This window comes from Schistocerca piceifrons, chromosome 1, assembly GCF_021461385.2.
Source record: "Schistocerca piceifrons isolate TAMUIC-IGC-003096 chromosome 1, iqSchPice1.1, whole genome shotgun sequence".
Taxonomy (NCBI): domain Eukaryota; kingdom Metazoa; phylum Arthropoda; class Insecta; order Orthoptera; family Acrididae; genus Schistocerca; species Schistocerca piceifrons.
In genome coordinates, this window is record NC_060138.1 from 1,059,599,503 (window position 1) to 1,059,614,950 (window position 15,448).

The 15,448-nt window shown below is 39.2% G+C and overlaps 1 protein-coding gene across 2 annotated transcripts in view; it reads left to right on the forward strand.

Annotated features, from left to right (window-relative positions):
• Positions 1-216: 216 nt before the first annotated feature.
• The window catches only part of LOC124746297 (U11/U12 small nuclear ribonucleoprotein 48 kDa protein-like), a 74,378-nt gene continuing 59,146 nt past the window's right edge, over positions 217-15,448 (forward strand). The window contains exons 1-2 of one of the 2 annotated variants that reach the window (XM_047248941.1): positions 217-432; positions 13,215-13,383. In XM_047248941.1, the coding sequence (XP_047104897.1) occupies positions 307-432; positions 13,215-13,383 (295 nt within the window). In that variant the 5' untranslated portion in view covers positions 217-306. Of the gene's footprint in view, positions 446-13,214; positions 13,384-15,448 lie in introns of both variants that reach the window. The other variant, XM_047248942.1, reaches the window with a different exon arrangement.

Consider the following 15,448-nt stretch of genomic DNA (forward strand, 5'->3'; position numbering starts at 1 on the left):
GCTGTAACTTTCTACGAGTTGTCTTGGATTCAAGGCTTCAAGGCGAAGCCATCGGTAAAGCACGAGAGATACGAAAATGAAAGAGGAGTAACAATATGCAAGGGATTGCCAAAAATGCAAAAAACTATCGTTATTATTTCAGTGACAACCACGCAGCTTGGGTAGCATCTTTGGCACTGATTGAGACAGTGTTTAACGTATGGCTAATATCTATGGAAGTGTTTGTTTTCGTAAAGTGATTTGAGAGATAATGTAAATGTTTTGTTTCATAGTTATTAAAGTGACATAGTATATTTCGCATGGAAAATGGAAGAGATGCAAGAACGTGATAATCAGCTTGAAGATCTGAAGAAGTTCATCGACTCTTCTTATGAAAGTGTGAATAGTATTTTAGAAGCGTTAGAATGGGACAGGGATCATATACTTACGACGGTATGTTTGTGAAGTACCTGAAATATCTAAGCAAACGTAACAGTGCACTCCCTAAGAAAACCACATTAGTAATCTTTATGTTTGCATGTTAACATGCTCGAAATGTACTGTAGTAGTATATTTGTACTGTTCGCACTTTCACAGCCAAATTGTCCTCTTTAAACCAAATATAGTCCTCCGTCGTCGCCATAGATAAGAAAGTCGTAATTCACGATAACCGAAGATTTCATGAATGCTGGAAGGCGAGCAGGTTGTCACTATCTTACGCTATCCATTTATGTAACTTACAAATGGGTGATTGTATGTAAAGGATGCTTTTATACCAACAAATAATAATAGTTCGAAGTAGTTGCAATAATAACTTTTCTCACAATCAAACAACTTATTTTTTAAAAAAAATATCGTTATTTTGTTTCTACTTGTAGACATATTTCTACTTCATCTTTGTAGAACTGCTCGGTAAAGGGCATTTACAGTTTGTCAATTGATTACCTTGATCACCTGCTCTTTTGTTTCTCTTTTGTTACCATGTGCCACACTGTGAGTTCAGAATTTTCAGTGAAATTTTGAAGCAAATAGAGCGATTTTTCCATTTCTACCGCAACAGATGAAAACTTCACAATCCTTTGTCACACTTGCAAGACAAACGTGATTTTTTTTATGTTCTGACAAACGGAATGAACTTATCAGTTTGAAAGCTCCTGAAAGTAAGTTTGTGCACATGGTCAATATTTTTCTGTGACAATTTTTCTTTATACTGCCACTCTTTTGTGCCTAAGACTTGTGTGACGCTACTTAACTCCGTTATATTAACATATATGTTTAAGTGTTACACATTATGTGAATTAAGTAATTATTTATGTATTTGATCTTTTGCTGTGTAAACTATTTGACATTTTAAGAATGTCATGTGCCGGGAAATCGTGTTAAGAGAAAAACTTAAACATGATCCAGTGAAGTATGCAGAACATCGATCAAAAGAGCATGAAAGGTTCAAATTACAAAGGGTGAAAGAAAAACAAGCACTTTGAACTGATATACCTTTAACCTCAAGTGTGAGCAGGACATGATAAGACAGCAGCAGCATGTAGAAAAGCAAAAATCATGAGGTAAGACGGACACAAGGAAACGTGAAACAGTGGTAGCATTATTATTTGTTGACGAGGTACCAAAACTTACGAGAAAGCTGAATCTAGCTTGTAAATTCAAAAAGGGACGTAAAGTCTGAATGAAGAAAAAGGGCTAATGTAGTCCAGTTTTATCTGTGTGATGAAATTAGCTGCACGGAACAAGTTAAAAAGAATGAAGTTCCCCAAACTGAGAAGGAAGAAGTGGTACAGAAACACAGAAAGATGATGGCTATTGCTGAAGCCATTGAAGAGTTGCTCCATGACACACGAGTATTTAGATACCATGCGAACATGAATTTTTGGTGGAAAGTATGGGAAAAAGAGTTACGAGTATTTCCATACAGGATACAAGAATTAATAGTCATCCTTATATTTGATCATGAAGACTTTGAGGGCATGTCCGACAGGTAAAAAAGACACAATGGGAGCTCTATCCAAAATATTTCAGTGATGAAGAAACAATTCATAATGAAATACAGTGGCCTCAATAGAAAGATGATGATGGACATCCACAAATTGTAATGGAAGCTGGATTTGTAGCTGGCTGTGTGGAAGAAACACAGATGCAGTTGCCAACATTCAGACTTCATTATAATGTGAAAAGAAATCAGTCTCGGGCACTATGAAGATGTAAAGATAACATTTGTAAATCATGATGCATTTGTTCAGGTGGATTTAGCAGGAAACTCACCGCTGTGGGCAAATTTGAAAATCAAAGTGCTCTCCGGCATTAGCAACACAATGCTATTTTCACTAATTTTGTTCAGTTAAAATATGGTATTGTCCTCAATTATGTCATTATAAGTGATGATTTGCCGCATAGCAAATATTCTGTTGGGGCATTCCTTAAACCTTTCTTCAAGACCTGGAGGAAAAATGTGCAACCAATTCCATCCCTTTGAAGTTCATTATGTGATAGCATCTGCTAAGGAACGGTGTTGAAAGTATCTGTAACCTCTGAAAAAGAAGAATTATTGACAATTTGGTTGTAGCAAAAAGTCAAAGAAGAAGATGCAAAGGAAAATTTCACATCTAGCAAAGATACCATTAACATTAAGCCATGGGATTTTGTACTTTTTACGTGGGAAGCAGGGTTGTTTTGTAGAAGTGAAGGAATGTGAGGAAGAAACTAACAAAATTTCACTCAGCTATGTGCATTCCAGTCGGGAGTATTGAATTTGACTAGTAAATAAGGACAAGTCTTGAGAAGACATGTCAGTAATTGTGAAGAAAGTCAAGCTTCTTATTTGTCAGAAACGAAGACCAATTTGTATTTTAGTGATAAATACACACTTGTACACCTATTTTTCCCCCATTTTATATTGCATGTTTTGAATTGTTTGAGTGTTTTTATGTTCATTTCTGTGGTAAATTCCCTTTCATTTCTCCCATTTCGTACAATGTAAACACACACACACACACACACACACACACACACACACACACACACACACACACACACACACAACTGGAATTTAATTATGGTATGCATGTTTAGAGAAATTTCTATTCTTTTGTACTAAAAGCGAACACAGAATTTGCAGTGAAACAGTATTTCACTCGATTTGATGTTGTTGTTGTTGCCTTCAGGCCAGAGACTGGTTTGACGCAACTCACCATGCTACTCTATCCTGTGAATACTGCACCCTACATCCTTCTGAATCTGCTTAATGTTTTCCTCTCTTGGTCTCGCTCTATGATTTTTTTCCCTCCACACTGCCCTCCAGTACTAAATTGGTGATCCCTTGATGCCTCAGAACATGTCCTACCAACTGATCCCTTCTTTTAGTCAAGTTGTGCCACAAATTCCTCTTCTCCCCAATTCTCTTCAGTACCTTCTCATTAGTTACATGATCTATCCATCTAATCTTCAGCATTCTTCTTTAGCACCACATTTCGAAAGCTTCTATTCTCTTCCTCTTTAAACTATTTATGGTCCATGTTACACATCCATACATGGCTACACTCCATACAAATACTTTCAGAAATGAATTCCTGACACTTAAATCTATACTCGATGTTAACAAATTTCTATTCTTCAGAAATGCTTTTCTTGCCATTGCCAGTATACATTTTATACCCTCCCTACTTCAACCATCGTCAGTTATTTTGCTCCCCAAATAGCAAAACACATTTACTAGTTAAAGTGTCTCATTTCCTAATCTAATTCCCACAGCATCACCCGATTTAATTCGATGACATTCCATTGTCCTCGTTTTGCTTTTGTTGATGTTCATCATATACAGGGTTATTACAAATGATTGAAGCGATTTCACAGCTCTACAATAACTTTATTATTTGAGATATTTTCACAATGCTTTGCACACACATACAAAAACTCAAAAAGTTTTTTTAGGCATTCACAAGTGTTCGATATGTGCCCCTTTAATGATTCGGCAGACATCAAGCCGATAATCAAGTTCCTCCCACACTCGGCGCAGCATGTCCCCATCAATGAGTTCGAAAGCATTGTTGATGCGAGCTCGCAGTTCTGGTACGTTTCTTGGTAGAGGAGGTTTAAACACTGAATCTTTCTCATAACCCCACAGAAAGAAATCGCATGGGGTTAAGTCGGGAGAGTGTGGATGCCATGACATGAATTGCTGATCATGATCTCCACCACGACCGATCCATCGGTTTTCCAATCTCCTGTTTAAGAAATGCCGAACATCATGATGGAAGTGCGGTGGAGCACCATCCTGTTGAAAGATGAAGTCGGCGCTGTCGGTCTCCAGTTGTGGCATGAGCCAATTTTCCAGCATGTCCAGATACACGGGTCCTGTAACGTTTTTTTTTGCAGAAGAAAAAGGGGCCATAAATTTTAAACCGTGAGATTGCACAAAACACGTTAACTTTTGGTGAATTGCGAATTTGCTGCACGAATGCATGAGGATTCTCTACCGCCCAGATTCGCACACTGTGTCTGTTCACTTTACCATTAAGAAAAAATGTTGCTTCATCACTGAAACCAGTTTCGCATTGAACGCATCCTCTTCCATGAGCTGTTGCAACCGCGCCGAAAATTCAAAGCGTTTGACTTTGTCATCGGGTGTCAGGGCTTGTAGCAATTGTAAATGGTAAGGCTTCTGCTTTAGCCTTTTCCGTAAGATTTTCCAAACCGTCGGCTGTGGTACGTTTAGCTGCCTGCTTGCTTTATTCGTCGACTTCCGCGGGCTACGTGTGAAACTTGCCCGCACGCGTTCAACCGTTTCTTCACTCACTGCAGGCCGACCCGTTGATTTCCCCTTACAGAGGCATCCAGAAGCTTTAAACTGCGCATACCATTGCCGAATGGAGTTAGCAGTTGGTGGATCTTTGTTGAACTTCGTCCTGAAGTGTCGTTGCACTGTTATGACTGACTGATGTGAGTGCATTTCAAGCACGACATACGCTTTCTCGGCTCCTGTCACCATTTTGTCTCACTGCACTCTCGAGTGCAGAAACCTGGAGTGCGGCTTCAGCCGAACAAAACTTTATGAGTTTTTCTACGTATCTGTAGTGTGTCGTGACCATATGTCAATGAATGGAGCTACAGTGAATTTATGAAATCGCTTCAATCATTTGTAATAGCCCTGTATCTCCTTTCAAGACACTGTCCATTCCGTTCAGCTGCTCTTCCAGGTCCTTTGCTGTCTCTGACAGAATTACTATGTCATCGACAAACCTCAAAGTTTTTATTTCTTCTCCATGGATTTTAATTCCTACTGCGAATTTTTCTTTTGTTTCCTTTACATCTTGCTCAATATACAGATTGAATAACATCGGGGGGGGGGGGGGGGAATACGGAAGCGTCCGATCCCACCTGTCTGCTTTGACCCATGACGTCACAAATATGGCGGAAACAAAAACAAACACACACGCACTTTCCACAAGAAGCCTAATGACACTAACGGGACAAGCGCGGGAAATGGGGTGTTTTGGGTGGGGGGCAAACTAAATATAAACAAATTTAGACGCCTTGCATAGCTACAACGTGTAAGTGAAGACAGCCATGTATGAATACCCACCCACCTCCCCAGGGGTCGTAACCCCTGCAACCCATAGAAGATAAAGATGCTTCAGTAGCTGATTAGTGTTTTTTGTCTTTAAAAAAAAAAAAAAATCTCACGGGATAGAACGAACAGATCAGAAAGATAAATATAATAAACTAAAACAGAAATTCGAGGAAACAGATAATTAAAATACGTAATAAGTGTTTTTAAATTAAAAAAAAAAAATATATCTCACGAGATAGAACGAACAGATCAGAAAAGTTAATAAAATAAGATAAAACAGAACTGGAGACAGCCACACTCAAACCAAACTCCGCGCCGTCATGACGTCACACACGATGACACCCTTACGTCACGGGTCAAAGCCGACGCGTGGGATCGGACGCTTCTGTCGACCCCATCGGGGATAGGCTATAACCCTGTCTCACTCCCTTCGCAACCACAGCTTACCTTTCATGCCCCTCGACTCTTATAACTGGCGTCTGGTTTCTGTACAAATTGTAAATAACCTTTCCCTCCCTGTATTTTACCCCTGCCACCTTCAGAATTTTAAATAGAGTATTCCAGTCAACGTTGTTAAAAGCTATCTCTAAGTCTACAAATGCTAGAAACGTCAGTTTGCCTTTCCTTAATCCATTTCCTAAGATAAGTCGTAGGGTCAGTATTGCCTCACGTGTTCCAACATTTGGACGGAATCCAAACTGATCTTCCCTGAGGTCGGCTTCTACCAGTTTTTCCATTCGTCTGTAAAGAATTCGTGTTAGTATTTTGCAGCCGTGGCTTATTAAACTGATAGTTCGGTAATTTTCACATCTGTCAAAACCTGCTTTCTTTGGGATTGGAATTATTACATTCTTCCTGAGGTCTGAGGATATTTCGCCTGCATCCTACACCTTGCTCACCAGATGGAAGAGTTTTGTCATGGTTTGCTCTCCCAGAGCTTTCAGTATCTCTAATGGAATGTTGTCTACTCCCAGGACCTTGTTTCGACTGTCTTTCAGTGCTTTTTCAAATTCTTCACGCAATATCATATCACTCTTCTCATCTTCATCAATGTCCTGTTCCATTTAGCAAACTCATCTACTACATTAAGTGTCTGATTTCATAATCTAATTCCCTCATCATCTGATTTAATTACACAGCATTCCATTATCCTCATTTTGCTTTTGTTGATGTTCTTCTTATATCCTCCTTTCGAGACACTACATTCCATTATCCTCATTTTACTTTTGTTGATGTTCTTCTTATATCTCCTTTCAAGACACTGTCCATTCTGTTCAACTGCTCTACCAGGTCCTTTGCTATCTGTCACAGAATCAGAATGGCATTGGTAAACCTCAAAGTTGTTAATTCTTCTCCAAGGATTTTAATTCCTACTCCACATTTTTCATTTGTTTTCTGTACTGCTTGCTCAGTGTATAGATTGAATGACGTCAGGGACAGGCTACAACCCTGTCTCACTCCCTTCTCAACCACTGCTTCCCTTTCGTGCCCCCCGACTCTTGTAACTGCCATCTGGTTTCTGTACAAATTGTAAATAGCCTTTCACTCCCTAGATCTCACCCCTGCAACCTTCAGAATTTGAAGGGAAGTATTCCAGTCAACATTGTCCATAACTTTCTCTAAGTCTACAAATGCTAGAAGTGTAGGTTTGCCTTTACTTAATCTATTTTCTAAGGTAAGTTGTAGGGTTAGTATTGCCTCACAAGTTCCAACATTTCTACAGAATCCAAACTGATCTTCCCCTAGGTTAGCTTCTACCAGTTTTTCCATTTGTCAGTAAAGAATTCGTTTCACTATTTTGCAGACATGACTTATTAAACCGATAGTTCGGTAATTGTCACACCTGTCAACAACTGCTTTCTTTGGGATTGGAATTATTATATTTTTCTTGAAGTCTAAGGGTATTTTGACCAGATGGTAGAGTTCTGTCAGGGCTGGCTCTCCCGAGTCAATCAGTAGTTCTACTGGAATATTGTCTACTCCCAGGACCTTGTGTTGACTTAGGTCTTCCAGTGGTCTGTCAGATTCTTCGGGCAGTATCATATCTCCCATTTCATCTTCACCTATGTCCTCTTCCATTTCCATAATATTGCCCTCAAGTACATCGCCCTTGTATAGACGCTCTCTATCCTTCCATCTTTCTGCTTTTCTTTCTTTGCTTAGAACTAGTTTTCCATCTGAACTCTTGATATTCATACAATTGGTTCTCATTTCTCCAAAGGTCTCTTTAATTTTCCTGTAGGCAGTATCTTTCGTACCCCTACTGATATATGCCTCTACATCCTTACATTTGTCCTCTAGCCATCCCTGCTTAGCCATTTTGCACTTCCTGTCGATCTCATTTTTGAGACGTTTGTATTCCTTTTTGCCAGCTTCATTTACTGCATTTTTATATCTTCTCCTTTCATCAATTAAATTCAATTCTGTTCTGTAACCCAAAGTTATCTACTAGCAATGGTCTTTTTACCTACTTTATCCTCTGCTACCTTCACTATTTCATCTCTCAAAGATACCCTTCTTCTTCTACTGTATTTCCTTCCCCTGTTCTTGTCAATTATTCCCTAATCCTCCCTCTGAAACTCTCTACAACCTCTGGTTCTTTCAATTTATCCACGTCCCATCTCCTTAAATTCCCACCTTTTTCGCAGGTCCTTTAATTTTAATCTACAAATTATAACCAATAGATTGTGGTTAGAGTCCACATCTGGCCTTGGAAATGCTTTACAATTTAAAACCTGGTTTCTAAATCCCTTTCTTACCATTATATAATCCATCTGAAACCTTCCAGTGTATCCAGGTCTCATCCACGTATGCAACATTCTTTCATGATTCTTAAACCAAGTGTTAGCTACAATTAAGTCATGCTCTGTGCAAAATTCTACCACACTTCTTCCTCTTTCATTCCTTACCCTCCTGTCTGTATTCACCTACTACTTTTCCTTCTCTTCCTTTTCCTACAATCACATTCCATTCCCCCATGACTACTAAATTTTCATCTCCCTTAACTATCTGAATAATTTCTTTTATTCCGTCATACATGAATCTCTTCATCATCTGCAGAGCTAGTTGGCATTTAACTACTACTGTGGTAGGCATGGGCTTCATTTCTATATTGGCTACAATAATGCATTCACTATGCTTTTCGTAGTAGCTTAGCCGCACTCCTATTTTTTTATTCATTACTAAACCTACTCCTGCATTACCCTTATTTGATTTTGTATTTATAATCCTGTATTCACATGGCCAGAAGTCTTGTTCCTCCTGCCACCGAACTTCACTAATTCGCACTATATAGAGCTTTAACCTATCCATTTCCCTTTTTAGATTTTCTAACCTACATGCCTGATTAAGGGATCTGACATTCCATACTCCGATCCATAGAACTCCAATTTTGTTTCGCCTGATAACGACGTTGCCCTGAGTAGTCCCCGCCCGGAGGTCCGAATGGGGAACTATTTTACCTCCGGAATATTTTACCCAAGAGGACGCCATCATCATACAGTAAAGCTGCATGCCCTCGGGAATAGTTAGGGCTCTACTTTCCCCTTGCTTTCAGCCATTCGCAGTACCAGCACAGCAAGTCCATTTTTATTAATGTTACAAGGCCAGATCAGTCAATTATCCAGACTGTTACCACTGCTGCTACTGAAAGGGCTGCTGCCCCTCCTCAGGAACCACACATTTGTCTGACCTCTCAACAGATACCCCTCTGTTGTGGTTGCACCTATGGTATGGCTGTCTGCATTGCTGAGGCACACAAGCCTCTCCAACTACGGCTAGTTCCATGGTTGATGGGGGTATGGAAAATTGATGTACCAGTTGTAATAACATTTCTACTTTCTGGAAAAGAAGTGGTTCCATTCATCACAATGCAAGAAAAATTTCAATTTTGTTTACATTATCTGTGTTTGCCTTAACTTGTTCAAAGTTCTTGCGTGAATTACTTAAGATACAGGCTAGTAAAATGTAAGCAATTAAAAATTGTAGCAGGTAAGTTGTGCTATCCATGATGCTTTTTGCAAATGTATTTTTGTCAAAATGTCACACATCTAACCATGAAATGACCTTTTTATGGCCCAGTCCTTTACTACAGTGATAAAATTCTTGGGAGAACCAATCAATAAATATTTCACTATGTAGTATTTGAGTACTTCTGCTCTATAGTATTGTAATGATATTTGCGTACTCAAGTATCATAAACTGTTTTATATTCATTACACCTAGTTACAGTAGTTAAGAATGCCTGTATGCACTTATATAGTGGGGAAAGTTCTGGCAGAACGTATAAAATTTAGTACTAAAGGAGATCACTCACTGTATAACAGAAGCTTGGAGTTGTTGAGAGGCACACACAAAAGGGAACAAAAAATTTGCCAACTTTCAGAAGAAATACTTTGACAAGCTGACATACAAATACATATGCACATGTTCCCATTATGTAAGAGACACTATGTGTCTTATGAATTTACCGTGTTTCAGTTTTTATGAAAAAGTTGCCATAAAATTGACAAAGCACTTTAAATGTGATAAAGTGGGGATCAGTGTATTATCACAACATATATTTGCATTCTTTAGCTTCGCTAGCCCACACTCAGTTATCACCTTCCAACCTGACATAGACTTCTGGCTAAGGAACAGATCACACTCTTATCACAACCAAAATTTCAGGACGGGTCCACTGTCGCACTCCAGCTCATTTCCATTCTTGACATTCCACACCTTTAAATAATGAAAAGAGTAAACTCACTGAATAGATAAGCAGTTACAGGCACATGAGAGGATCACAGAGTTGCAGGATAGGAATGCACATTCATGCTTAGTGACAATTTCAGTCTTGTTCGTGTGCCTGTCCACCGCTCAATATCTCAATTGTACAGTGATTGCTTACCTTTCCTTTTTCCATTATTTGTATTCCACTTGAAAGTTTTCTAGTATTCTATTAACATTTCATACGTTTTCCAACCAATATGAGCCATTGGTTTAAAGATGGGGGTGTAAATCGAACTAAATGCAGGAATTTACAGTGTGGCACATAGAGGTAAGTTATAACAGGCTAATGTGTTTGATATATAATTGAAACCTGTGATACCCTTTTACCAACTCACAGACTGTCATCTTTTACCTAACCTAGACTTAAGATTGCACCACAAACTATTATGTTACTGCAACTAAGATATTGTATTCACATTTATTTGCTTTGCCAACTTACAACCAAATTGTCGCCTTTCAACCTAACTTACGCCAGTCTGTCACTACAGTCAACATTCCAAAAAAATCACGTAGACGCAAAAGAGGGCCAGTGTTGTGTTCTGTTCCCTCTTTGTGTGTGTGTGTGTGTGTGTGTGTGTGTGTGTGTGTGTAGAGGGGTTGTAATAGTTCATTGTCTAATACGTGGTGGAGAAACTTAGTGTCACAAAATTTTCACCCTGGATAGCTTATGCTAGTAGGAACCAAAATTACTAATGTCATGTAGGTCAACAACACACAATTTTTAAACTACAGAAACTTGGTGCCATACGCTCCGATTGGCCGTGGAATTGTCCTGTTTGCCAGATGCTCTGGACAACGCATGACCGTGAATGCTTTGCCTGCTGGAGTTTGTGATGTATCCAAGGTGACCTACACGCTCGGTGGTAATGCGCCGGTCTTCCACCCGGGGGGGCGAATCCTGATGGGGTCCCAACACATCCATTGTAGTTTCATGATAAGACATACAGGGAATCAACCTGTCAACAGTCGTTAGTTTGCATACAGAAAGCCTTTTACAAATTGTGTTGGCCCTGAAAAGGGCCTTTTTTGTAGCTAGGACATTGTTTGCTTAAAGCAGGTGCTCTAACTAGCGACACTCTGACACAACACATGCTTGTTAACGTCGAATTTTGTTTTGCCAAACTCTTTCAAAGATTCCTGTCATTACCCTGATGTGATTGCTGGCGTGCTGAATGCTATCCATTAATTCCTCTTTGTTTCTTGGTGGTTCGTGTCTGGATGTGTGAACTAGAACCTTGAAGAATCCCCACAGGAAAATGTCCGGCGGCATGAGGTCTGGTGATCGCGGGGGCCATGTCATACGAGCACCTCTCCCAATTACCCAGTCGTTGAAGAGTTCATTTAATATCCGCACGCAACATGACTGTTATGTGCGAGTGCCCCATCATGCTGCAACCACATGCGTAGCCAAATGTCCAGGGGAACATCTTCTAGCAGGCCGGGTAGAGTTTCTTGCAAAAAGTGAACCTAATTTGCCCCGGTAAGTTGAGGAGGTAGATGGACCAGCCCAATCAGATGGTCACCCTTAATGCCTGCCTAAATGTTCAAAGAAAACCGTACCTGGTGTCTGTGGACATGTGTGACATGAGGATTTCCCCTTGCCCAGTAATGAACGTTTTGAGCGTTGTAAAGGCCGTCCCGGTGGGAGATGCACTCATCAGTAAAAAACACAATGGTGCGAAGTCAGGATCTCGTGCAACACATCGCAGAAACCCTAGCCTGTATTCATTGTCCGCCACAGGATTTAGGTCTTGGACACGGTGAAAACTAAATGGATGCTGGCTGTCATCCCTCAAGACCACCCAGACTAACTGATAGTGACCCCCATGTCGTGTCCAAACACTTGAGTACTTCTCGTAGGTGCTTCCTCCAAGCACTCGAGAACAGTTTCTTCAAGTGTAGCATCCTGTTGTGTTCAGGGTCTTCCAGCTTCACCATGATATCCTGCTAATGAGCCTGTTTCCCCAAGTCGCCGGTGAATTGCTATGAGCGTTTACGGGTGTGTGTGGCATCTTGCTGGGTACTGTTCCTCATTCAACCGTTGAGCTTCATGCGCATTACCGTCGGTTAGTCCATAAACAAAAACCATATCTTGTTCTTCTTCAAACAGATGCTGTGCTGCCATGCTTACTGTATGACTAAATTGCAGGTGACGTGTGTGTGCTCCGAAGTGAAGCTTATGTGTGAATACCTCTGATGTGAGGTGGAGACAAACAGCAAGACCTATTCGACACATGTGCATATCACGTTGCAGCAGTGAGGGGGGGGGAAGATTGTATGTGTGAACCGACAACCATAACGCTGACGAACAGCAACAGGGCAACCCCATGTCTAGTTGGAGCGCGTGGCGCCTAGTTTCTATAGTTTAAAAATTGTGCATTGTCGACCCACACAAAATTAGTAATTCTGGTTGCTACTGACATCAGCTATCCAGGGTTAAAATTTCGTGACACAGTTTTTCTTCACCCTGTAGAATAGGCATACTGGCATACCTACACTAACAAACAAATAAGCACTGAGCAAAGGCAGTTATATGCCCTCACATTTGTGTCACCTTATAAAATAGATAAAACACATTTGGGACTGCAGAGGTGCGTAGCAGAAAATAACTTTTCTCTGCCTCCTTAATACTATGCAGAGTTGTGTATTTTAAGAACTATGAAAGTAAATGAGAATAAATCCATTTATGAATGATCCTCTAACTGAGATTAAAACTGTTTTGAGGGTAATGTTTAGTGATTCTGCTGTTTGCAGTAACTACAGAAAGCAACTTTGAAACTGCACCATATCAGCAGTTTTTATTTTGTGTCTTCTTGTATGTATTACACTCTAGTTTGGGAAAGGATGAATTGAATACCATGACAGTTTGTTTACTGACACTTTCCAGGACATTTCAAGTAGTATGGTGACTTGCCCAATAAGTAGCCAACACAGGGTACCAAATGAAAGAATGTCCAAACATGTTACTCGTTGCAAGTGGAAAAATGAAGGTTACAGTGATGCAGATGTGCCATTGCCAGAAGTAACTGAGCACAACAGATCTACTATTGTTCTTGGTGAGTATAAGTGTTCTGAATTTTTTAATGTGGATGTACAGTATAAAGAAATCAAGTACAAATTCTTTGTCTGCACAAATGTGTGATTATTATTAAAAGAAGAAACCATTTTTAATGCAGCCATATTCTATAAATTAAAAGTGATATACAATTGTAGCTAACAGGGTACTGTACTATTGCATCTTATTATAAGGAATTTTTGTTGAAAAATGGCAAAATTCAATAACATTTTTCTTTTTTTTCCAATTAGTGGAAAGGTGAAAAACAAGCTCACATATTTTGGATGTAATCAGAAGGCCAAATAACTTCCAGTAGTAGTTATCCCATTGTCTTCTTTCAGAACACTTTTCTGATATATATAAACGAACATAAAATTGATGCATTTACTTTGGGCTTGACTAGTTATGATGGAGAATTTTTACGAAATGGCCTCTTTGGGTAAATTTCATTAGCTGTATTCAGTTGAAGGTAGAAGGCTCTCAGAAGTATGCTAAAGATGTCAGGGATGTACGTTTTATTCAAGTTCAGTACCTATATTCCTCACAGAATAAAATAAAATATTAAGTTTCAGAAGTTCTATGAAGACACTCTCCAGCGGAATAGAAAAATTCAACAGGAACTTGCTCAATTCAATTTTAAATTCCAACACATTATTCATAAGAATTTAATATGGTCTGATAGATTACTGACTACTTGTGTTCTGACAAAGCTTATGCCTTTTCCTACTAATAAACCAGTAGCAAAAAAATAATGTGTACTGCAAATGTTACTGAAGTATTGCACATTATTAAGTCTAAGTTGTGGATTTCTTTGACTGACATTACAATCTGTCTGTGGTTCCCAAAGCTAAGCACTATCTACTCTTTACCTCTCTCCCTCCCTCCCTCTCCCACTCCCTCTCTCCCTCCCCCCTCCCCCCTCCCCTCTCACCCCATCTGGAAAACTACTAGAGATACAAGATAAGAAATTACACAGTGAAGTTAATTTTCCTCAAGTGAGAAAGTAAATTCCGATCATGGAGGTATTTCTTTTAGGTATCATTTTGATCACAGTAACACTTATCTCAGCTGATAATGTGTCTGATTGCTTTATTTCACAATAACTGCTGTTTTGTTTCAGTAGCTCTATTTGACTGTTCTGGAAATAACTTTTTGTACGCTTGTCAATCATCTAATTTCTTTCACTCATTGCTGGAATGATTCGAGACGAGGTTGATCAAATCATTCAATTTTTCTTTTATTTGTATCTGTTTGCAGCTGCTTTGGATTCACATCAAGAAATTTCTTGCACTTCAGAGTGATATCCTTGTTTCATTAAGCATTTGTATGATAAAACTGTTGTGCTCCTACTAGAATATCGTTTTTCTTAGCAGACCAACTTCACTTTGAAATAATTCACTTGCATTAAGATGAGATGTAAGACGTAAGATGTAAGTTAGTTTGATAACACAGTTTGGTTTTTATTTCCATTTGCAGACATTTCAGAATTCTTCCAGAATCTTCACTGATTTGTGCCATCAGAAAGAAGTGTGGTATTATTTTGGATTCAATATTGTTCCCATCTTCATTACATTTCTCACAGTGTGCTCAAATACCCTGTCTTGTGGTAAGCAAGACTGTTGACACAGAAATTCCAATACCACACATACTACTAACCAGCCACCAAGTATCGCATTTGATGTAATGCCACCAAATTATACACTTTTTCATGCCCACATGCAAACTACGTGTGCCCTGTTGGTACATAACAAAAGATAATAAACCCAAAGGTAATGATACAATACATTGCCAATTTGTGTTGATGTAATTGATGTCACACAGTTGTAATATAAACCCTGTTTTAACTTAGTATGCAAAAGTGGACCAACATGAATGGATTTAATATAATGTTGTGGTCTTCTGTATGGATATGGGTTTGCTGCACCACTTCATGCTAGTCTACCCTGTGCAGATCTTTCCAACTCTGCATACTACAGCACCCTGTATGCATTTGAACCTATTTGTAAGTAATGCTGAGTAATATTTACTCATTTGGATTAAGTAATTTCCATCATAAACTGGTCTGC